This window comes from Cnephaeus nilssonii (assembly GCF_951640355.1).
Source record: "Cnephaeus nilssonii genome assembly, chromosome: 18".
Classification (NCBI taxonomy): Eukaryota; Metazoa; Chordata; class Mammalia; order Chiroptera; family Vespertilionidae; genus Cnephaeus; species Cnephaeus nilssonii.
In genome coordinates, this window is record NC_137089.1 from 33,335,522 (window position 1) to 33,361,974 (window position 26,453).

At 40.0% G+C, this 26,453-nt stretch overlaps 1 protein-coding gene across 1 annotated transcript in view; it reads right to left on the bottom strand.

Annotated features, from left to right (window-relative positions):
* ASPH (aspartate beta-hydroxylase) overlaps positions 1-26,453 on the bottom strand; it is a 166,209-nt gene that overhangs the window by 53,023 nt on the left and 86,733 nt on the right. The window contains exon 14 of the mRNA XM_079796054.1: positions 19,899-19,940. Within this exon, the coding sequence (XP_079652180.1) occupies positions 19,899-19,940 (42 nt within the window). The remainder of the gene's footprint in view (positions 1-19,898; positions 19,941-26,453) is intronic.

Sequence of the window (26,453 nt, forward strand, 5' to 3'; positions counted from 1 at the left end):
ATACACAAAAATGTAAGGACTGAAAATGGTACTATATGGGTTAATATACTTTCTTTCTTACTATTTAAATCTCTCTAAAAGATAACTAACTAGTTTAAATAAAATAATTGTTTAAACAAAAATGACAATATACTATAGGCCTTAGAGTAAAAGTTAAATGTATGACAAAATTAACAAATGTGGACAGGAAATGTAGAAATATATCATTGTAAGGTTCTATATAGTATATGTGAAGTAGTATGATATTACTTAAAGGTAGAATGTGATAAGAATGTAGGCTATAAACCCTAAACAATCAATAAAGTAACAAAACAAAGAGTTATGTAGCTAATAAAAAGTTTTAATTACTCCAAAAGAAGACAGAGAAAGAGAAAAAAACACAACAAATAAGAGATGTAACAGATAGAAAACATACAGCAAGAGATAGATCTAAATCTAATCAAATCACTAATTACACTAAATATAAATATCCAATTAAATAACGCAATTAAAAGCCAAATAATTTTAGTTTGAATGAAAAAGACCCAACTATATGCTGACTTCAAATAATACACTTAAAATATAAAGTCACAAGTTAAAAGCAAATTGGAAGAAAAATGGTATGCCAGACTAATAATACCAAAAGAAAGCTGGAGAGCCTATATTAATATCAAAGTACATCTCAGTGCAAAAAAATATTATCAGTGGTAAAAAACATTATTCCATAATGATAGATGAGTCAATTCATTAAGAGAATATAATAATCTAAGTGTTTATGCACCTAGTAACAGAGCTTCAAAATCATGAATCAAAACCTAACAGAATTGTAAAGAGAATAGAAAAATCACAAGTCCCTCAGAGATTAAGACATAGCTCACTCAATAACTGATGGAACAAATAGAGAGACTATCAGCAAGGACATAAAACACTTGAATAAGAGTCTGAGCCAACTTGACTTAATTGATATTTCTAGAACGCTAACCCCAACAACAGCAAAACTCACATCTTTGCGAGAGCATTTTCCAAGCTTCCACAAAGAAACTGGAAAATGAAGAGTAAATTAAACCTAAAGTAGTAGAAGAAAACAAACACAATAGAGATCAGAGGAGATATCAATAGCTTAGAAATCAGAAAAATAACAAATTAATACAATTAAAGTTGATTTTGAGATAAGACAAATAAACTGATAAAACCCCAACCAAACTGACCAGGAAAAAGAACAAGACATAAATACCAACATCAGGAATGACTCAGGTGGTTCACTACAGATTCTTCATTAAAAGGATAAGAGGATATTAGGAACACTATTATGCCAATTAACTCAACAAATTAGAAAAATAGACACAATTATTGAAAGACACAAATGACTGAAGGTTACTCAAAAAGAAATAACTTGAATATCTTATAAAAATTTAAAACTTCCCACAAAAAAATTCTAGGTCCAGTCATTTTCACCAAATATGTAAGGAAGAAATAATGCATAATACATAAATTCTTGAAGAGAAAAAATTACTACCCAACTCATTCTATCACATCAGCATTACTATGAAACCAAAACCAGGCAAAGACAAATATCTGAAAAGAAAACACATACTTTCCTTATGAACAGACATGTAAAAAATTCTAAACAAAACTTTTGCAAATTAAATCCAACAACATATATAAAGGATAATGAATCATGAAGTTAGCTCAGGAATGTACACAGTTGGTTTAATATTTGAAAATCAGTGTAATTTATCATATTAATACCATTAAACAATGAAAGGAAATCATTTCACTAGACACAGAAACAGCCTTTGACTGAATCCAAAAACTCTCAATAATGTAAAAACAGAAAGAAACGTTCTCAATCTGATAAAGAGTATCTATGACAAACCTACAGCTGCCATCATACTTATCAATGAAAGAGCAGGAACAAGACAAAGATGTCTCCTCGTAAGTTCTGTTCAACATGCTACTAAAGATGCTAGCCACTGAATCAGGCAAGAAAAAGAAAACGAAAAAGTATCCTGATAGGAAACAAAGACGTAAAACTGTCTTTATTTAGATATGACATAAACATCTTTGCAGAAAATGTGATATAAGCTACCAGAAAGCTACTGGAATGCATAAGCCCATTTAGTAAGGCTCAAGGATACAAGGTAAATCAAGAAAAGTCATTTTCTCTCTAAACTAGAGGCCCGGTGCACAAAATTTGTGCATGGGTAGGGTCCCTAGGCCTGGCAGGGCCGATCTGTGGGGTGACCAGTGGGGCGATCGGGGGGCGGGGGCGACTGCTGGCCCCCGCCTTGGCTGGCTGGGGCCTGCAGGCTGGGAACAGGTTCTTCATTGAGCATCTTCCCCCTGGTGGTCAGTGCGCATCATAGTGACCGGTCATTCTGCCAGCTGTTCTGCCATTTGGTCGATTTGCATATTAGGCTTTTATTATATAGGATACTAGTAACAAACATCAAGAAATTGAAGTTATAAAGTAATACCACTTACATTCACATCCCAAAATACTTAGGGATAAATCTGACAAAAGTTGTAGAAAACCTGAACATAAAAAACTACAAAACAACGCTAACAGAAAATATAAAAGACCCTACATGGAGAGACATGTCATGTTCATAGATGAGCAGACTCAGTATAATACAGGTCGCAATTCTCCCCAAATAAGTTAATAGATTCTATGCAATTACAGTCAAAATCCCAGCAGGCTTCCTTATTTGGTAGAAATTAACAAACTAACTTTAAAATTTATATGGAAATACAAAGGACCACTATTATAGCCAAAACAACTGTGAAAAAGATGAACGAAGTTTGTGGTTTTAAGACTTATTGTAAAGCTACAATAATCAAGACAAAGGCAATTCAGAGAAAAAAATAATAATTTTTCCAACAAATTCCATTGGAATAATAAAATATCCATATTTAAAACATGAACTGTCATCTACACATTTACCACATACAGAAAACAATTCAAAATGGAACGCAAACCTAAAACCATAATTCTTACCAAAAATATAATAAGAGAAAAGCTTTGTGACCTTGGGTTAGGCAAAAATCTCTTAGGTAAAACTCCAAGAGCACCATCCATAAAAGAACAAATTCATATATTGGACTTCATTAAAAATTTTTTAAAATCTTCAAAAGCTACTGCCTATTAAGAAAATGAAAAGACACGCTAGAAGCTGAAAGAAAATATTTGTAAGTTGTTTATGTGATAAAAGTGTTATAAAAATCCTATATAATAGTAGTAAAAGGCTAATATGCAAATTGTCCCCTCAAACGGAGTTCAACTGGGAGTTCGATCCGGGGGCGGGGCCAGCCGGCCAACTGCCTGCGGCTGTCTCCTCCCCCTACCCCCCAGGCCAGCCCCTCCCCCAACTGCCCCCCACCCCAGTCAGGAGCAGGGCTGGCTGGACCCCACCGGTGCACGAATTTGTGCACCGGGCCTCTCGTAATATATGAGGAATACCCAAAACTCAATAAAAAAAAAATAACAGCCCAATAAAAAAGGGTGTGGGAAAATGTGAACAAATACTTCACTAAAGAAGAAATAAGAATTAAGTTCATGAACAGATGCTCACCATCATTTGTCACCAGGGAAATGCAAATTAAGACCAAAATGAGATACCACTACATATCTATTAGGAAGGCTAAGATTAGAAAGATTGACCATACCAACTGTTGGTAAGGATGTGGAAGAACTAGGCCTGTGGTGTAACTGGTGGTTTAAAGGAGTGGCTGACCATAGCCTGCGGTTGGGAAGGTTCTCTTGTCCTGAGTGGGCATATGTGGAAAGGCCAGGAGTAGCAGTAGGAAGTTACTACAAGAATCAGAGGCGAGGCTGCCACCGGCTGAGGGAATGGCAATGCAGGGACAGAATGAAATTCTTGCCTCAATGAAATGACCAAATTTTTTTTTAGGGGGAGCGGGAGGAGATTTAACCATAAAACTCCTAGAAATAATTTTAAAATATCAAAAACATTGTCATTTCTTATCAGTAAAACTTACATTCAGGTAAATCTGTTTTCATTTGAATATAAATACATATGTTCATTTCATTATGTTTACAGACTATCTTGTCTTTTAACAAAGCACTACTGGCCATACTGTCACTGAGAGAGAAGGTGATGACATTCTAAAACAGCACAGACTATTGTCAGCCCCCAATACATGACACATGTTGTGATTCTTTCTGTGAATAATGTGCAGCTTATTTTTATGCAACAGCACACCACATGTTTTGGGTTTTAACAGATGGCAAACTCTTTTTACCAGGGTTTTAAACTTGCACACTGGGAATGAAAATATTTATACAGTAAACACTTTAGCTGATCCTATGTTCGGACAAGTTTAATTAAAGAAGGAGATACCAATGGCACAATCAAGCAGGCTCCTGGGAGGACGCAGGATCTTGCTTCTTTGCTGAACACATTGTTTACCCCAGCAATTTAAAGCATCTACGGAAATTAACGGTACCACGGAGTTTTATAATAAATCCCTTAAGCATTTAGCGGTATTTTTTTTTTTTGGAAGCTGTTTCAAACCCAGTGTTAATAAAGCTTTAACATCCAAGGTAGAAGGAAAGCATAACTTACTCTTTAATGAGATGCCACTACCAGGATTGCTCAAATAGCTCTCCAATACGCTCATACCTCATTTGGCTTATGGATGTTCATTTCCCACCTACAAACACTTCCTGGGGCAACATCCCTGAAGAATCAGTATTTTTCTCTTGCTCTTAAGATATTAAATATATTGGATGGTCATGGGAGTGAATTTATCAAATTCATCCAGAGCTTCTTAGAAAAGTAACATATACAAACAAATAGTAATAAGTAGAATCTGGATTTGGGATTTGCATATATTTTATGTAAAATAATAATATGAGGAAAAGTAATGATTATAGTTGCTCATATCTGTATAGCATGACAGAGAAATGGTCACCCAGTCTACACAAAAACTCCATCTCTGTATTTTACACATGAAAAAAGCAAAGCACCAAAAGGCTAAGAGACTTATTCAAGATCAAGCAGCAAATAAGAAGCTCAAGACCAAGTGGCAAGTAGGATTTGGAAGAGATATAATAATAGGACCCCTTTCACTATGCACAATTTTCAAGTGCGGATCAACTGATCAGTAAAAGGGATTTAAACGAGGAACATGTTCATGAATTGAAAGAAAAAATAGATGGTGGCTACTTTAAAGGCAGACACACACTAAACAATACCCATATCTCCAAATTTCCTGTAGTGTGATTACAGCCTCAACCTCCAATCAGTACACCCAACCACACACTTTCATCTAAAAACACAACAGATCAGCCGGTTTGGCTCAGTGGATAGAACATCAGCCTGCAGACGGAAGGATCCCAGGTTGCAGGCTCGATCCCCAGTAGGGGGCGTGCAGAAGGCAGCTAACCAACAATTCTCTCTCATTATTGATGTTTCTATCTCTCTCTCCTTCCTTCCTCTCTGAAATCAATAAAACTATGTTAAAATAAATAAAAACATACATAAGTAAAAAATAAAAACAAAACAGATCAAACAAAAGACTTGGTCTAAGATGACTGACCAAGAGTGAGTGCCAATGCATTGAGTATATTTGATACTTACTACTCATCTAAAAAACTCTTTAAAAATATTCCTCATTTTGCCTGGCTGGCATGGCTCAGTGGTTGAGTGTCCATCTATGAACCAGGAGGTCACAGTGTTGGTGCCAATTCCTGGTCAGGGCACATGCCCAGGTTGCAAGTTTGATCCCCAATGGGAGGCATGCAGGAGGCAGCTGATCAATTTTATTCTCTGTCATCATTGATGTTTCTATCTCTCTCCCCCTCTCCCTTCCTCTTTGAAATAAATAAAAGTATATTTAAACAAAAACTAAAATTAAAAAAATTCTTCATTTTTTTCCTAACAAGTCTCTCCACTCGTGTTTTATAATCACAAAGAAACACTCCAGGAAGTGCAGCATTGAGCTATTATCAAACGGCTCAGGGGGTAGAAGACAATCTACCCCTGGCCTCCTTCCTCATTGCACAGAGGTAAGCAATTAATGGCACGCATCGCATGCCCTGCTGGGTCCCATACTGCTTCACTCTCCTGACGGTCTACGAGGGCCCTGAAAAATGCACTGCTGAGAAATGCACGTGGCAGCAGTTAAAAAAAAAAAAAAGCAAGATGCGGTATGAATCAAATTGACAGGGCACAGAAATAAAAAGCTCACCCAAGTTCATTGGTTTTATGGGGAAGCTATAATTTGCAATTAATGCCATTTCCACCTTATGACTTGCTTAATGACACTACTAATAACATCACTAATATGGTGGCATAAATGCACAGAGAAGTCAGTGATCCTTGGGAGAGAGGAGCCCAATTTCATCGAAGCATCAAAATCAAAGATAGCACCTGAAACGCACCTTTATCAAATCTCAGCTCTTATGTAAAGCATATCAATTAAAGGCACCATGCTGTATAAATAGGTTGCATCCACCTTTATTTAAAGTTTAAAGTATATTTTGCACAACTTGAACAGGGTTGGTAGAGTTGGTAGCTACTCAGAAACTAGCCTTGAAGGCTCCACATAAACTACACACACACACACACACACACACACACACACACACAGTCCTAGAAGTAGGCTCTAGCTCAGTCTATTACATGAAACAGGAAAGGAACAAATGGAAGATACCATCAATGGTACTGAAGAATCAAAAGAGAAAAAGTGTAAAATTCACTGGTTATTAGAAAATAACAAATTAACAATTTTCCCCGAAAATGGTAGTGTCGAGTTTCAAGACAAGACTCTAATCAATTTAAGCTGTTTTATAGAAAGCATCCTATGATAGCCTAGGAGGACTGACCTTGGAGTTTTCTGCATCAACCCATCATCCCCATCATTAAAAAATAAAGTGTCTGGGGGGAGAGATCAACCAAAGGACTTGTATGCACACATATAAGCTCAACCAATGGACACAAACACCAGGGGGGTGAGGGCATGAGTGGGGGGGTCGGGGGGCAATGGGGGGATAAGGACACATATGCAATACCTTAATCAATAAAGAAAAAAAAACACACGTAGTTATTCTGGAATTTAAATAAAAGTTTCTGAATTCATAGGTAGATGCAGCAAAGAGAATTCCAAGGAAACCACCCTTGCTCTCTACCTGAGGACCAGCTCACGTCATCACTCCACGAAGACATCAACTGCTGTCCATCTCCCAAGCAGTGAGCTCGCTCTCCTCCACGCTCCCACCGCATTTTGCTCATAACCTCCCTTCCTTGTATTGTAGTTTTACCTTTACTCTGTTTTCACGGCACTCCACAGAGCACGGCAAATAAAATAAGTTGAAATATTTGCTAAATTAAGAAAGCATCCTCTTGGCGAGAAGCTGCTATCCCTTTCCTCAGGTCTCCTGCTCACTCTCTAAGAAGGTCAACAAACAGGGGGTGGCTGAAGTCCCAGGACCTGGTGCCAGAGGCCATACCTTCACCCAACACAGATGACTCCCCTGTATAAGAAAACGTAATAGAATATATACAATTCCTTCTCTTACTCCCTTCACCCACACGTGCTAACGCCTTAAAAATTAACCCAAAAGTCAAAATACAGTATTTTCTGATTTTACCATAACTAAGTGGACAAATATACTTGACTTGAAATAGAATCTACAATTTAAGTTACTGCAAATTTTTTTAAATTGAGATGTCTGATAGCGAACAATTTCCAGGATGTATGAAATAGAAGCCTTTAACCACCTCAGTGATGTTTTATTATTACTTTAACAATAAGAGTTTTTAAAAGTTCTCCCTGGCAACCTAAGATGGGTCTATGGCATGACCCACCAAATGGTTAAATACCGAGCACCTTCTGAGTTGAAGGCACAGCCAAGCCCTACCGGAAGAGACAAATCACAGAAAATCACAATAACAGAAAAAGCTAGACCTATGAAAACATCATTGACAAAAGTCATGTTCTTTAACCTTTTGCACTCAGATGTCGAGTGTGACTCGACACGGTTAGCATCAGTAGCAGCTCTATGAAAAAAAGCTAGCGAGTGCAAAGGGTTAATACCTGAAGTTTGAGCATGTGTAGATGGCAACTGAGAATTCATTACCATTATTCTTTGTCCTGATTGAAATGTGCCAGGGGTAGCAAAGGAATGAACCCAGTGAGGTCAGAGAGGAGTCTACAGCTGAGACAGACATGAGCCACGAAGGAGGAAAAGGGTCCATAGTCAGAGTCAGCCCCGGACACACCCCTAGCCCAACCCGGTATCGCCCCTCCGCACAGAGGAGGCGGTCAGTGGTACCCCGAGCCTAGGCCGGCTGACTATCTGAGGCTCATGCACTTGTCTTTCAGAGGCTGCTTAATGACCTTACCAGGGCTCTTCCCACAGTACAGCTTCAGCTCTTCTCAAATAATCCTCTGTGGTCTTTATAGTTTATTAAGTGAAACAGTCCCTTCAAATGGGATTCCAATAGCAGCAAGGAATGATACCTGAACAGGTGGACCCAGTGAAAAACGTTTACTTAAGATGATCCTGGTCCACAGAGCAGATTGACCAGGACGGGTAAGCAGCACAGCGGACCCAGCACTCCTCAACCAGGCCTTCACCTGGGAGTCACCAGGCCCTGAGCTGGGAAGTCAGCACGTGTGGGGGTGGACCCAGCCCAGTTTTCAAGTGATCGCATTCGCAGGCGGGGTTGAGAAATGCCGCATCAGACGCAGGCGCCTCGCTGGAATCTGGCCGTGTTTGGATGCATCACGAGTTTCCACAGCAGTTAATTACCCATAGAACAGCCTCGCGTGTTCTAGATGGTGGGCAAGAAGGAAAGCGGGAAGTTACAGAAAAGCGTGAAGGCAGCCGACGAACCATGGATGCTGCTGATACTGCTGCACGGTGTGCCCAGTGCCGTCATCTGGACCAGCTCCTGAGTGTCGCCGTGGTGGGAGAGCCAGCGATGGGCTCCGGGGTCTGCCGGTGCCTCTGGAGGAAGGCTGTGCCTCTCCTCCATGTGGAAATATTCTGCCTGCAAATATCCTCCTGCTCCCGGCCTCGCTGAGGGCTGTTCCTGACTCCCCGTGACAGTAGCTTCTCCCCATTGCTGAGATATAGTTGCTGGTTGCCTACTGTCTGGCTTCCCAGTCCCCACCTGCTGCTGGTGCCCAATTTCCTGTCCCTTCCCTGAGTGTCTGTGTCACCTCAGGCTCCAGTCACGCCCCCCTGCTCCGAGCCACGGCTGCCCAGGCTCACACAGAGGACTGGGGGGTCTGCGTGGTGAAGGGGAAGAAGAAAGCATTCCAGCCAAGGAGAAAAGCATGGCTGATGCTCCATGCTGTCAGGGCTAAGCGGTGGACCCGTTTCCTGGGCAGAATCTAAGGACATCACCCAAACTGAAACAGAGAGGACTTGGTTTATTTTCACTATTGCTAATACTTCCTACCATCAGCACACACTTGATTTTTAAGTGAAAAAACATGTGAACAGATGGCAAGAATTACCACTGTAAATGCCACAACAATCTACCAGTATATCAGAAGGATGACAAGTGAGGAAGAGGGCTGTAATCAAACCGAGGTAATTCCAGTAATGCATTTTTCACAGAAGGCACTCTCCAATCTGAAGTTTGCTTAAAGAAACGAATATACTCAAGTATGCTAGCACTGTCTTTTTATGGCACATTTGTGGTTTTTTTTTTAAAAAAGCTTAATTTTAAGCAAGCTTGAGCATAGGTGGCTAATATGTTAATCCTTCATTTGCTTCAGTGTATAAATAATGTGTTATTACACAGTAAAGTGGATTATTCTGATTGGAAGGCAGGGTTATATTTCCCATCAATTAAAAAAAAATTTAGATCCCAAAGATAATTTTAAAACATACTTACATGGCTTTTCCCCCCGTAAGAAACCTATTTTATTTCCCTGCTCATGCTGTCACAGTCGTTACAGAAATTAGCTTTGTAAAATGCTGCCTGCTCAATGGGAGGCATTAGAATGGGATTTTAATGGCAGCGAAGAATTTGCTGTTATTGTCCTGTGGTGTGTTTGACTGGATAGCCACTCTGGTGGAGACAGGTGTCCCAAATTACTACTTGTACTACAATATGGTTAAGACCACGAAATGAAAAAAAGAAAAAACAAAAATAAAGAAAATGTGTATTTCAACAGAGCTTAAAACCTCCACTACAACTTGCTGAGACTGGTAATATATGCTGAGCTTATTTAAATCACTAAAATTGCTGTAATTAAACTTCTCTCTAAATCAGACTTGTATAAGAGTCAGAAATCTCCTATAATTAACTTATCTGTAGAAGTAATCAGACAATAACTGCTGGTATATTTTAGGAACCACGCAAACTACTGTAGCTGTTGAATGTAATAACTATAATAAATCTTTAACAGCAGTTATCTTTTAACCTCTTTTCACAGCTGCACGGTGGGAGGGAGATGGTCTTCTTGAAGCTTTTCCCTGAGTTGGTTTGAGTGTGCTACTGCTACCCTGCTCTGCTGCAGTATGGGGGAAGTACGAAGGAGCAGTGTGTGGGCTCGACTGAAACGCCAGCCTGGGTTACATCTAAGTGGCTATTGGCGCTAATGATGAGGAATATATAGTGTTTTAGGGACTACCCAAAACAATGAACCAAGGCACCTCCAATGGACAGCTAAAAGACAGAAGACCATACACACTGACCATGAAGTCATCAAGTTCAAGGCAGTGATGACTCAATTGAACTCGTGTATCAATGGAAACAATCCTGAGGCCAAATAACTGAATCTTGAGGACAGGTGCCCTCACAGCCAGATACAATAGCTTTTATCTCAGTGAGATAAATGAATGAGAGACGGACCATGTTTCACACCCCCCAGCCTCTGAATCAAAGTTGTTCAATGTTTTTGTATATGTTGTTTATTTTGTAATAGAAATATACTGTATATATGAAAGCCAGCAGATATTGTTGGACTTGTTCAAAGACCAGAGAATACCCTTCTCTCATGTGTTCATCCATAAATTCACTTATCCCAATCATCATGTATCTGTAAGACGTTACACATGAAGCTCACAGGTGAAGAACCAACTGGAAAAATATTTTTACAATGTAAAAACCAAGGGATTAACATCAGTAATATAACTGAAATCACTGAAAGTCAACAAGAAAAAGGCAAAAAGTAAGATATGGTTAGGCAGTTCACAGTAAGACAGTCCAGAATGGCTTACATATTTGAGATTGCCAGGTTTCTAATATTCACAGAGTGTTAGTATTTGTAGTTCATTAACTCAACAAAAGATCACAGAACATGATGAAAACAACTAGTTGAAGGCACTGGAAAATGACCAGAGACAGACAGACTTATCATTAGAAGGGTTTACTTTTGAAAAACTGTTGTTGTTTCCTCATCGGGCATTCTTGTATGGCAGTGCTCCCCAAATGCCGTAAGTCAGGCAGATGACAGCACTCACGGCAACAAAGCACGGATAAATGTCAAGGGCACATTTTAGAAGCAGGAGAGTCACAGGGGGCTGAGACCCAAAATCTTAGAATAAACTCTGCCCAAATCCCTGGCTGACTAATAACTTTCTATCCTCATGGGGAAGCCCAAGGAGCCTGGCGAAAGGCAGGCAAACCCAAACTCAAGGAGGAGGCAGTGGTTATACAGTTGAGCCTTGAACATCACAGGTTCAAGGTGTGAATTGCTCAGGTCCACGAATACACAAAGTTATAAAATAAATCCCTGTACTGTTTCAATCCACCGTTGGGAGTTTGCGGCTGTAGAGGGCCAACTGCATGCATTGTTCTATGCCATTTAATATAGAGGACTTGAACATCTGTGGATTTCTGTCTCCATGGGGGTCCTGGAACCAAGCCCCTGAAGATACCAAAGGACAACTAAGTCAAAAGTTCTATGTAGAATTTTCATCTGTGCGGGGGAGGGGGGGTGCCATTAACCCCCACATTGTTCAAGAGTCAACGGTATAGGACTACAAAACAAACTACCCCCGACTTAGTAGCTTACAACAACCATAAACATGTGTCACCTTACACAAGTCCCTTGCTACACAGAACTGTCCAAAGGGCCACCTGTGGAGGCCCATGGCATGGCAGCCAGTTTCCCCGGAGTGTGTAACCCAAAGGCAAGCAAGATAGAAGCTGCAATGTTTTTCATGACCTAGCCTTGAAGTCACATTCTGTCACTTCTGAAATGCCCTCCTAGGGACACAGGTCAGCCCTGTGCAGTGGAGAAAGGACTATACAGAGGCACGAGCTAGAAGGCAAGAATCACTGGGCCCTTCTTGGAGGCTAACGACTACAGAAATGACCTTAGAAAGACAGAACTGCTTCCGGCGAAATGTGCAAGATCGTTGTATTCTTCATACATACACAGTGTGGGCAGCAGAAAATACTGGCTGGAGGTATAAAACAGCAGAACTTGGGGCTGGCAAAGCAACCAACAATTTAGATACTAAATCTCAGAAGCAAGCCCCAAATCCTGAGTATGAATTCTGCCCAAATCTGTAACAGATCGTTCAACTATGTCTAGAGGGCGACACAGCAGGCTGGAAGCCAGAACATCTGAGCAGAGGCAGTACTGCCTCACACTGCAGGGAAAACAAAATTTTCAGTTTGAGCCAGACAAGTGAACTATCTACGAGATACCAACAATTCCAGAACTACAACACATTATATATACAATTCAGCTTCTGACCAAAAATTACTAGAGTGCAGATAACAGTGACCTCCTGACCCACACTCAGTAAAAAAAAAAAAAAAAAAAAAAAAAGTAGTCAATATCACAGTAGTGATACTGCTTCCGAGTATGCCCAAATATTGGGTTTATTAGAAAAACACTTCAAATCAGTGATTATAAATGAGTCCAGAGAATTAACGCAAAACATGGCATTAAGGAGTGAACAGATATTGAATCTCAGCAGTGAAATAGAAACTATTTTTTAAAAAAGCAATTAGAGCCGAAACCGGTTTGGCTCAGTGGATAGAGCGTCAGCCTACGGACTGAAAGGTCCCAGGTTCGATTCCGGTCAAGGGCATGTACCTTGGTTGCGGGCACATCCCCAGTAGGGGGTGTGCAAGAGGCAGCTGATCGATGTTTCTCTCTCATCCATGTTTCTAGCTCTCTATCCCTCTCTGTAAAAAATCAATAATATATATATATATATTAAAAAAAAAGCAATTAGAAATCTATAGCTGAAAAGAACCGTAACTGGAATGAAAATTTTACTAGATAGGCTCAATGGCAGATATAAAATGACAAAAGAAAAAAAGAATCACTGAACTTGATAGAACAACAGAAATTATGCAATCCAAAGGAAAATGGGGGGAAAAAATGAAGTTTCAGAAACCTGTAGAACGTTGTCATGCAGGCTAGCAAGTAACTGAAGTACCAGAAGTAGGAGAAAGAGAAAGAAGAAAAAAAAATCTATTTGAAAAAAATAATGGCTGAAAAATATTCAATTTACAAGATTTTTGGTAAGAATTGAGAAGCTATGTGAAAATAACTTAAAATGTAGTACATTGTGGACAATTAAAGTTCATACTTTGGTATTTCTGTTCATAAACTCTACCTGCCCACCATTTGCATCTCTTACTATCACCACCAAATGAAGAGACCCAAGTAAAGGAAAAGGGATTTATCACCTTTTTTTCATACTACAACTATTTATTCAGCTCCTACTGTGTTACAGTTGAGTGCTACTGGAGGGATGTGATGATTAATTTTATGTGTCTACTTAGCTAGGCACCCAGATATTTGATCAAATATGTATGGGGATATTGCTGGGAAGGTATTTTTAGATGGGATTAATGTGTAAATCCATACATTTTGAATAAAGCAGATTATCCACCAAAGGGTAGGTGGGCCACATCCAATCAGTTGAAGGTCTAAAGAAAATGCCCCCTCTCCTCCCATAAGGAAGAGGGAATTCTGTCTCCAAATGGCCTTTGGCCTTATGCTGCAACATCATCTCTTCTCTGGGTCTTTAAAAAACACAAAAATATTTTTTTCATTTAGGCGTGACTACTGCCCTTGGTTCTATCTGTTTTCCTCATGCTCACAGAAAACTCGGAAGTATTCGTATGAGGTACCAGTTGCACCAAGCTGGTTGACTAGCTATAATACAGCCATCTCAGCCTTTTCTTTAAAAGTGCATTACTCATGCAGTTCTGTAAAGAGCCATTTACAGTGTTAATGTGAGACTTGTTTTCTAGTGCCACCTGGTGTTTCGTTAGGGCACTAATTATTACTTTTTAAAGAATACAAATACTAGCCAGGAAATCTTTAAATGCCTTCTTAAAGACATTCACAAAATATACTGTTTCAGCATATCCCTAATTGTAATAAATAATATGTAATATTAAATATTAGTCTAAATCAAAGGAAAATTATTTCCAGTAAAGTCCCTGATCCAAATGCAATTTTAACCCCCCCACCCCCCCACCCTCCCAACACACACACACACACACACACACACACACACACACACACACACGTAAGCCAGAACACATTTCCCACTTTCAGGCAGAGTATTTCTGTTGCTCCTCAAATTTCTTTTTTTTTTTTTTTTAATATGTTGGGTTTTTTTAATTGATTTCAGAGAGAGAAGAGGAGAGGAATGGATAGAAACATCAATGATGAGAAAGAATCATGGATCAGCTGCCTCCTGCACAACCCTCACTGGGAATTGAGCCTGCAATCTGGGCATGTGCCCTGACCGGGAATCGAACCCTAACCTCCTGATTCATGGGTCAATGCTCAACCACTAAACTACACCGGCTGGGCTTTCAAATTTCTTTAAAGGCTCACAAATCCTCAAATACTAACTGAATTTGACATATAGGAAATCAGTAGCATATTGCATACTTTTATATTCAATAAGTTTGTTAAAGCACACCTTTTTAGTAGCATAGAGCCATTTTTGAGTCCTCTGTCACACCCCATATCCTTATTTGTTAGCAGATCCTATTGACTTTATGTGTGAATACATGAATATCTCACCCCCCCTCACCACCTCTACCCCACCACTGAACCTGGCTGCCCTCATCTCTCCCTGGACCATCGCCATCGCCTTCTACATGGTCTCCTGCTCCCAATCTTGCACCTCTAGAGCCAGAACCAGCCTTTTAAAACTTAAAGTAGAAAATATGAATCTTCAGCTCAGAATCTCCCAGTGGCTTCCAGTATCACTCAAGATAATATATATAAAGTCCTTCTCCAAAAGCCTTTGTGACTCAAACCTTGCAATCCCTGTGACCTCCCACAATCCCCTCACCCCTTGCACACTTCTGGCTAATCCTCACACTTGCTAAGTGCTTCTCACCTTAGGGACTAAGGATGTGCTACTCCACCAAGGACCTCTCTTCTCCCAGGTGGCTGCACAGCTCACGCCCTTGCATCTTCACGCCACTGTCCAAGAGGCCATCTATAGAGCAACGTCCCTGCCCACTGTCATTCTCTGTACTCTTGTCCTGTTGTATATTTCTTTTCACAGGTATCACTGCCTATTATATTCTAATTTTTATATTTTATCTATTATATTCTAATCACATGTTTAAACACACAGACTCAAAGGTACACACACGCAAATACAAGTACCGTGAGAACTGGGGCTTTGATTTTATTGACTGTTTTGGCCCCACTGCCTAAACCAGAGCCTGGCACACAGTAGGTACTCAATGTTACTGAGTAAATGAGTGAATAAGAGTAATTGTTTGATTTAGACATCTAGTGAGCTGTTTTCATATTGCATCACTTTGTAGATCACACTGTTTTATGGTTGTGAAATATGGAATATGTGGGAAAAGATGACACCTAGTGGGGAGAAACTGATATAGCAATTTCATCTAAAACATAAATAATCTGATTCCATTTAAGAATCTGGCATCTCCAAATGAGGGCCTATTTTGGAAGAAACCCTATCCCAAACCTGAGACTCTATCAAAATAAATTAAATCTAATTCTTTAAAAGAAAGGGATCATGTAATTATTTATTCTAAGTAAAAACAAAAATCTTCCCAATCTTGTCAGTATTTCCTCATCAATATACTTGAGGGAAGAAAATACAAGTAGAAAATTAGGCAATCTAATAATTCATGCTGAGACAAATGTATAATTACCATTAAAAATCTCCATTTGGGTGGGGAGAGGAAGAAGAGGGTAAAGGGGGGATGAATGGTGATGGAAGGAGACTTGACGGGGGTGTGAACACACAATAACTATACATATGATGTATTATGGAATTGTACACCTGAAATCTATGTAATTCTATGAACCAGTCACCCCACTAAATTCAATTTTAAAAATCTCCATTTCTATATTATGAAATTAAGATAGGACTATTAAAACACATTCAATTTTTTAAATTGGGGTATAATTGACAAAACACATTCAATTTTTTCACTATATATTCCAAAAATGCAATATTCCCCCTTCCTTATCAGTTAACAGCATCAGAGAAATAAGTAAAAAAATAAATGGAATTCTCAAAGCTGACAATTTGCTCAAATAGGGTTTTCAATAGGATAGTAATTACTTATAAAAAGCACTCCCAAGTCCATATATCTGGATAATAATAGTAGCCAACTGAGGTTAGGAGAATGATAGTAGCAGACTACATGTATTATTTACAGATATTATTTTCACTTTATCCTCCAGTAACAAAGTATACCCTATGAGACATAAGAGTCAATATCCTCATTTCTGGACAAAGACACTGAAGGTTAAAGTATTTTTAAATACAGGTGTTTTTTTTCTCCTGGTTAATTCTGTGCTCCAAAGAGTATAAGTATGATGACTTCATGTGTCCACTGAGCTTACACTTATTAAAACACAGAAGAGTTGACATAATCACTCTGTTTTCTTATCCCAATGTTACTAAAGTTTTTCGTCTCCCATGTATTTCCCATAGTTTTGGGTCTCCCATTAAAGTTTTGGATCTCCCACATATTTCCATCCTAGGAGTGCTATCTGAGTCTGGTTCTTACTCCTACTGTTTGGTTTTATAGAGCCTTTATTGTCTGTTCATACTAAATCTTTTTTTAAAAAAAAGTTTTTATTGATTTTAGAAAGAGGAAGGGAGGAGGAGTAAGAGAGAAACATTGATGTGAAAAAGAAACTGATAAGCTGCCTCCTGCACGTCCCCTACTAGGGCTTGAGCTCACAAACTGGGCATGTACCCTGACCAGGAATCAAACTGGCAACCTTTTGGTGCACAGGATGATGCTCAACCAACTGAACCACACCAGCCAGGGCTCATATTAATTCTTAGTAATTAAGAAATAATAGAAATTAACCCAGCAACTATTTACTGAGTGTCTACTACATGCCAGGCACAGAAAATGCACCAGTGAGCAAAAGAGACAAAAATGTGTTTTCACAGAAACTTGATTGCAGTGGAAAGTTCAGAAAATAAACACTCAAGAATTAAATTATCATCCTAACCGGTTTGGCTCAATGGATAGAGCGGCGGCCTGCAGACTGAAGGGTCCCAGGTTTGATTCTGGTCAAGGGCATGTACCTTGGTTGCGGGCACATCCCCAGTAGGGGGTGTGCAGGAAGCAGCTGATCGATGTTTCCCTCTCATTGATATTTATAACTCTCCCTTCCTCTCTGTAAAAAAAAAAAAATCAATAAAATATATATATTTTTTAAAAAGAATTAAATTATCAAATCCAATCCCATGGTGGCAACTGCTATGGAGGAAACAAAGCAAGGAAACGGAATCGAGTGTAAGGGGGTTATGCTCTGAAATAAGAGGAGTAGGGAGGCTCCCTGAGAGGGCAACAGGTGAGCAAAGATGACAGCAGCAAGCTGGGTGGGTATCCATCCGGGACAAACACTGCACCTGGCAGGAGTGGCCAGTGCACAGGACCCGAGTCCTATATGTGCTTGGCAGGGAAGCCAGTGTAGCTGCAGCCGAGTCAGCCAAGAAAGTCACAGACTGTAAGGTTGGGGAGGAAACTGTAGTAAGGGAAGAGGGGACAGACTGTGCAAGGCCTTATAAACCACTGCACAGAACTTCATTCTGGTGAGAAAGATACGAAGATGCTGGAAGCATCTGAGCCACATCACACAACTTAGGTTTTCAAAGCATCACTGTGGCTACATTGCTAAGAGAGATCACAGAGAGAGAGAGGGGAAGGCAGGAACACCAGTCAGGCAACTGACAAAAGATGGTGGTGGCTGGAACCTGGGTTGATAGTAGGTGAAGGAGGCAGGAAGTAGTTGGATTCCAGATACGCTCTGGAGAGAGCTGACAGGATTTGCTAATGGAAAACTGGGAGGCATAGAGGAAAAGATTCATGGGAGGAATGGGGTCGAGGAGTAAAGGGTTCAGTTTTATATGTAAGTTTGAAGTGATGATTAGACATCCAATCGAGGTCATCAGGTAGACATCAGGTAAATGTGGCAATCTTTGACACTCAGATATTTAAAGCCATGAGATTAGATGATATCTTCAAGAGCGAGTGTAGACAGAAACTCTCTGAGGACTGAGTCCCGTGGCACCCCGATGTTTGGTGCTCAGGGAAAGGAGTGTCCGACAGAACAGGCTGAGCAAAAGCAAATTGTACAGAGTCGGAGGAAAGCCAAGAGAATGTGGTATCCAGCAGGCCGAGGGAAGGCAGAGCTGTGGAGTAGCAGAAGTGGTGAGTTCTGTGGAAAGCTGCTACTACCCTCCTCCCTGCCTTTTTTCTCCTCCTAAAAAGAACACATCATGAATACACTGGGGAGCTCAGGCATCCTGAGAGCTTATGGATGATGGCTGAGCTCTCAGTCAGTATACAAAAAAAAAAAAAAAAAAAGAGTCAATCAACAGTTTCCAAGAGTGAGGAGAAAATGTAGAAACAAGCTATTTAGACACGCACAGGTAAGTACCAGAAGAAACAGCTAAAAGGAAGTTGGGAATGGGACTCATGGACAGAGAGTAGTAGGGTAGAAGACTACTGCTTTTAAATCATAACTTTTGAAACTATATCTCTATATGACTTGATAAAAAATTAAAAACAACCAGTCAGAAAAAACACACACACATGAGCTAGATGCTTAGTTCCCAACCTATGGGCTACAAAATTACGGCCAGAGGCCAGTAACTCCACATGCTCATTAAGTATTATTTACATACACAGTAGGATTGATCTTCTACATTCTGTGTCCCTGTGTCTTTTCAATGTAGACACTGCCTTCATCACTACAAATTAAAGGCATTCCTGAAACTGTAATAAAGTTTAACTACTGAAGATTTACAACCAGCATTCTGTCACACCCATATAATTTTTTAGCTCTTCACTCTAAGTGTAGGAGTCTTTATGGGAGTTGAATTAAAGTTATACTGGGTTATGAAGAATGCCTTTGTAATAAACTCCTGGAAGGCAGAGAGGATCCTTTCTATATGGATGTGACTTTGTTTGCATGTCTTTCTTTCCAACAATTTGGAGCTTGTTGAGAAAAGATAACGCGATCTAATAATCCTTGGACCTCTATACCTAGCACAGTTGCCAACATAGGTGACAATAAATACTATTTTCTAAGTGCTTTGTCTGGGCTAGACACTGCTTTAAGCACTTTACATGCATTTTCACTTCATTGCTATTGTGAAACAGCAGCCTCATGGTTTCTGAAGTTGGTGATATTGTTCCTCTATCACAGAAGAGGAAGCTGGGGCACAGGGTTCTGTAATCTTTGAGGACACAGAGTGAACAGCAAAACTGGGATTAGAGGGCAGGCAATCTCTCTCCAGAGCCTTAGCTCTAACATTCATGTAGAATATTAATAAATGTTCGTTGATGAAATCACTGAAAGAATAAACCCGGTGGCAATTTACTTTAGCTAGTGACATAAACTAAAGTCATCATGTTCTTCATGGATGGCATAATGGCTTTTTCAGGTGTATATCTGAAAGACTGTTTATTTGATAATCTCACCTTTTGCTTTTTGTTCTGGATCATCTGTTTTTCTATTTGTTTCTGAAAAGTAAAGACAAAACAAAATAAGTACTACGGAAGTCACCACTGAATGTCTCAAACTATAGACCCATATTTAAATGAACTCAAATTGATATCATTTAAGAAATATTTCTTGGAAAACAATTCAATTTTCCTAAATCCTGAATTCTTTACACATGAACTTCGTTACATGAAGATTAGGTTCATTCGAATTACTTATAGAAGTCACCAAGCAGTTAACTAGGTATCGGGTGTCAGGCTACATGTTTCTCCGTGAGAAGAGTGAGAAGAGTTGGTGTGGGTTATCTCCATCACCTTTAAGCTCCTCTATGAGTAAAAAGGCAAACTGGGGTAGGGAGAAGCTTGTTAAATCTTTTGTCTCCTGAAAACAGAAGACTACTTTATAATAGGCACCGTGTGCTTTATGGGATGCAGTATGTCACCGACTGAGAACACTAGTCTCATTCCTCTAAGGCAAGCATGTCAACCTCGCCGCCTGTGGCCCTCATGCCTCGTTTATTTGGCCCGTGTTAGCCTTTGAGTTTGACATGCTTGCTTTAAGGACTTCACACATAACAGGTGACCCGTTAGGGGCCTGCACTGAGTCCAGGTGTGCTGTAGCTCACCTGCTGAGGAGCTGCGATGGGCCAAAGAGCCCACCTGTGTCAGCCTTTCACTGAGTGAATCCAAGTTAGTGTCTCTCCCAGAAATGGGGTTAGCAGCTCAGGGAAACCCACCGAGAACCTGGACCAGCCAAAGAACAGCCATCCCACAGGGAAGACAATGGCATGTGACCTGTTTATAAGCAGACTTCTGCATTTATAACCTCCTATCTGCTTACTGTTTGATACAGGTTAGGATCTGGTGAATTTTCAAGGTAGACCAGTCAATTATAGACCCTGTAGGTACCGATCTAATTTGGGGGTATTTCTAGGAACACGTGTGTATAGGTGTTGGAGTGGGGATGGGGCAAACAGTTTGGGAGACATAGAAATCACAGACTGTGTCCATTCCCCACAAAGTGAGAGAGTGTGGGTGCGGTCTAGGTGGGAGTAGGGAGGCAATCGCAGATCACTCGATGTTGTGGTTCCTGGTTTCCCACATTCATTCATAGAAAACATTTCATTTCTTGGAGGTGAGAATATGCCGCGGGCTTCTGATGCAAGGAAGAGATTTTTATTGGTCAAGCAATTTCTCTTTTCAGGCCTTGGGTGAGAAGGGAACCAACTTCGAAAGCTAGTGCGCCAGGCTCAGTGCTAAGCACACCTCACTCGTCTCTTGTTCCTGACACCCTATGGGGATAGGTCTTATCTCCCTCTCCGTGCAAAGGAGGAAGCAGCGGCTGAGCAAACCGAGTGCCCAAATTGTCAAGGTCAGCGGTTCCATCACTTCAAAGCACATGACCTTCCCACTGTGCCCGGCTCTACTTTTCTTGAAAGAGAAACAAATACTACAGAAGCGCAGGTCTTGGATTTTTGCAAAGAATGGGTTTTATGAATTTGAGGGCCATACACTTTTTGGCCAGTGCTGCAAGAGGGTATCCAGGACATAAAACACACACACACACACACACACACACACACACACACACACACACACACGGCTTCTTGATCTCATTAACTATAACCTCCTTGTCATCAAGTTAGGCAGTGCACCATCTAATAGGAAGCATTGTCATAGGCATCAGGGATACAGGATTGAAGAAAGGTGTCAAAAACCTCATGGTGCTCTCTTCCCAGTGGAATCAGCAACACCTGCAGATCCCTCAGGAGGGAGTTACCTGGTGCCCACCTTACCTGGTGCCCACGTGTTTGCTCTAGAATACCGTGAAGGGCCTCAGGCCCGCAGGCGTTTCAGCCTGCCTGACCCTTGTTTCCTCCAAGCAGAGATAACACCCATCTGCTGGGAAAACTCAACTCCCTGAACACAAAGCACTTTTCAGAGTAAGGGCATTCAGTCAAGGTGAGTCTGCTCACCCTTAGGTTCAAGTTTTATTTTCATTGTTTCTTCTGGGCACGTCGGAGGGGAAAGCAACACTTTCCTGAGCCGCAGAAGCTCAACGAGGGTGAAGTTAATTTCTTCACAGTCAGGTGGTCACTGTGGAACAGTATAGGACAGTGGTCGGCAAGCTCATTAGTCAACAGAGCCAAATACCAACAGTACAACGACTGAAATTTCTTTTGAGAGCCGAAAACCGACTTCTGCGCATGGGCCACGAAGTTTCAATTGCACTGTATGTGCGCGCCCGCACGTGGTATTTTGTGGAAGAGCCACATTCAAGGGGCCAAAGAGCTGCATGTGGCTCGTGAGCCGTGGTTTGCCGACCACTGGTATAGGGATATAGGGAATAGGGAAGTTACCAGGGAGTTACCCAAACTCTTAGGACGCAACAAAAACCTGCGAAGGATGGATACAGGGGCTATTTCATTGCAATCCTGCCCCTGGAAATGTAGCATAATGGTAAATACTAAACAAAATAAATAAACATCATCTATTATAAATAGATTAAGAAATGGGGGGGGAGAGGTACTCCTTTGCGATTGTATTCATCAAAAGTGCCATAATATTCTAAAGTACTAGTAAGTATAAAATGAACTGATTTTATTAGGTAACGGATAAAAATTAATATACTTCAGAATAATGACAATATAGAGAAGAATCCTTCTGCATTTTATTGCACTCAAATAACATTAAACAGAAGACATTTACATTATTTTTAGAAAATCCATTGATGTTGCCCAGCTTGGCATGTATTTGTGAAGACAAGGCTCATTAATTCAGATATTTGGAATTAAAAGTATTTGAAGTGGACCACAGCATAAGGAACCTTCTATTTCCAGAGTTCTAGAGACCATTATATACAAAAATTCAGTAAAATCTATTTTACTCATTTATCTGTTCTGTCACTCCTAAGTTTCCCTAAAAAAAAAATATGGCTTTATAAAAAGTAGTGTTCTATAATTCACAATATGAATTAAGAGCATTATTAGAATCTGAGGAGCAACTCTGTATTACCCATATCACAGCTTTAGAAAATTATTGCTTTTCTTAGTAACTTATTATTTGGGGTTTCACTACACATGGAGGCAGCATGCATGACTTACTACGTTATCACTATGATCTCTAATGACAAAAAAATAAAACCTCTTTGATTTGAACCCTACAAGCAGCAAAAACACCACCTTATCTTAAAACAATGCTGACATGATCAACGCTCCCCCTGACAGGTAAGTGAAACCCTCTATGGCTTTTTACAGAGCTCATGGTCCTTTCAAATGGACATTGTCGCTACCTTCTTTCCGAACAGAGGAGTGTTTCATCACAGCAGCTATTTCTGAGCCACGAGTACACCACATGGAAAGTGGAAGGAACCTCCGTGGAGAAAGGAAAAGGCTCAGAGGCCGTGAAACAGCACAGGCACCTGGCTCGCTCGGGGAGTGCTCCGGGCACCTCTGGAACGAACCCACCAGAGGCATGAGCCCAGACTTGACTTGGCCGAGTAAGCGCGCGCCGTGCCGTCTTTAGCGTTGTGAGGGCTTCACTTAATCAGCCAAAGGCAGAACAATCTTTAAGTTATGCACCAGGAATTTATACAGATTTTCTTAAAATTGAATCAGTGGAGAGCTATTACGTGATCAATCTGAGGTGCCAAGAAGCATTTTTGCGTGCTGTATAGTAGGCCATTCCTCTGCCCTAGGCCCTAGCGAGGAATTTATTTCCCCCCTCATTTTGAAAAATAAATTAACCATGATCATTTAAAACTTTCACTGAAATATTAATTTTTTTTCTAACGAGCTAAAAGCTATAGAAATCTCACATTTTGAGTTTTGCCCTGAATACTTGAAGCAATGTAGGCTTTTTTTTTTAAAGGATATCAGTGCAGATATATACAACTCAAATCTTCACAGCTCCTAATGACTCTACTCGTGTTTTTAAGGGTGCTGAGGCAAGGTAGTCCTACGGCTTTTAAATCCCGTTTAACGCAGTTTGCACGTCAGTCCAACGTAGCGTTAGTGCCTGACAATATATATGAAAGCCCTGCCAACACGTTTGCTGCTACATCATCCATACAATTATTACGTGTTGCCTGAAAAACACACATTAATACAGGAAAGACTAAAAGCTGTGTCACCAAAAAAAAAAAAAAAAAAAAAAGGGAAAGCAATGCAATGGATTCACTAATGCTACCAAAAAAAGGACATGCAGGAATGTAACATTACATGTAACTTGTTTCTAAAAAAAAAAAAAAGAGATACACTAAAATGCCAGTGGACTATGATTCATTCAAAACATCGTTAGTGTTCACTCGCAAAGATCTTGGTCTGCTCAGTAATTACTTCACAAGATCTATCGCAGCCATCTTTTGGAGCGTATGGTTAGGTCCTCCTGTGGTAGTGGGGCAGTCTTTCTGAAGCTTTAAGTATCTGCAAAAATAAGGGGAAATCTAAATTAAAGGACCAACTAGACACAGACTGCGAAACTGCTTCATTTTCATTTGACTTATAAAAACCCGCCAACAGAAGTAGATTTTTTTTTACTTTTGTGTTGCTGTTTTTTTGTTTGTCTGTTTTGTTTTGTTTTAAGGGCAGCTTGATAACAGGGTGATTACATTTCTTAGGAATGAATAACTACCTAGAGAAGTTCCTGGGATAACTTGCAAAGCTGTTGATGAAAATCGGAGGCTCCTTAGAGCATCGGAGAATTACAACTGAATTTAAGAATTTCAATCTTTTGAGAAATACAAGCAATAATTTCTCCCATCGGTGTTTCCACTGTGTTTTAAAAAACAACAAAACTAATAGAGAAAAAAAAATCTAGTATGGTATTTGAAAGACAAATATAGAGAGGGTTTTCAAGGAGCAACTAGCTACTGTAAGTTGGAGTTAGAATATATTACTTTAATAATTTTACGCCAATTTTCAATGTAGTTGACAATATAAATGGTCAGTAAAGAAAGTATGCAAAATGTTAAAGGAACTAAAATTCATTCCTGTCTAGCTTTTTCCAAATACTTTCTCATTCCAAACTTTAGTATTGGGTTTATTTTACTCTCACAGCATTTAATGTTCTAAAATTAGAGTTGAAAATGAGCTGGTACACATAAAAGCCCAACCATATTTTGGTATACTTTCTAAAACTGGGTTATACTTATTTCTCCTCCCCTCGCTCCCTCCTTCCTTCCTTCCCTCCTTAGCTATCCATTCATCTATTTATCTATCTACATAATATAAGTGTGTGTGTGTGTGTGTGTGTGTGTGTGTGTGTGTGTGTGTAACCAGTAAGTTTTGTCTAAGCAGAATTATTTGGTGCTAATGTGAACTAGAAATTATATGTAGACTTTTATATAGCCAAGGAGATATGTATTTATGTCCTCCAAAAGACATGTACAAGAATATTCATAGCACCTTTCTTCATAATAACCAATAACTGGAGACATTCACTACAGCCATCAATGTAGAACAGAATTTTTAAGATGTAGTATATTTACAGCAACTAGCAATGCATAAGACCAAATTATTTTATGTAACAAAATGGGTGAAACTCAAAGACAGGATGTTGAGCAATAAAAACTAGTCACAAAAAGATATATATATATATATTTGTATGAATTGACTTGTGGTTCTATTTAATTAAATTCAAAAGTAGGCAAACCAATCTATCTAGTACAGGTGAGGACAGCAGTTACCTGAGGCAGGGTGTTACTGAGAGGCAGAAGAGGAGATTTCTGGGTGGTATAATATCCTGAGTAGTGGGTACAAGGACTTTTATGCAGATACAAGTTCATCAAACTGTGTGCTCAACATGTGCGCACCTATCTGTGTGTAAACTATACCTCAAGAGAAAAAGTTTTAAAGAGGAGTTTGACTTTAGGTTCTCTTAGAATTTATCAATTAGCTAGACCCGTGGTTGGCAAACTGCGGCTCGCGAGCCACATGCGGCTCTTTGGCCCCTTGAGTGTGGCTCTTCCACAAAATACCACGGCCTGGGCGAGTCTATCTTGAAGAAGTGGCGTTAGAAGAAGTTTAAGTTTAAAAAATTTGGCTCTCAAAAGAAATTTCAATCGTTGTACTGTTGATATTTGGCTCTGTTGACTAATGAGTTTGCCGACCACTGAGCTAGACTGTGAAAAGAATAAGCATTTCTGTAACCGGTGCAATAAAAAATACCTTAAGACTATTGGAAGTTGTTCAAAGTATAATGATGAGAACTGATAAAAAGAAAATAAACTAAAAGCTCAGTTGTTAACTGTGAACAACTCAAAAAGATGCTTCTAAACATTTAAAGGTGACTCCACCCAGCGGTGGTGCACCAAGTTGCAAACCCAACATCTCCAAAATCAGGCCAGGCATCTCCCTGCTGCCCTGTTTCCTCCTGTGTCTCCTTTAAGGTCCCATCATGCATTCATTCAAGTCAGAAACACAGGAATTATCCTCAGCTCTTACCCCTCCATCAGCCCCCTCTCCCATCAAATCATGTCCAACTCTGATGTCTATGAAGTCAGTCTCTCCATGGGTCCCACCACAGTTCAGGCTC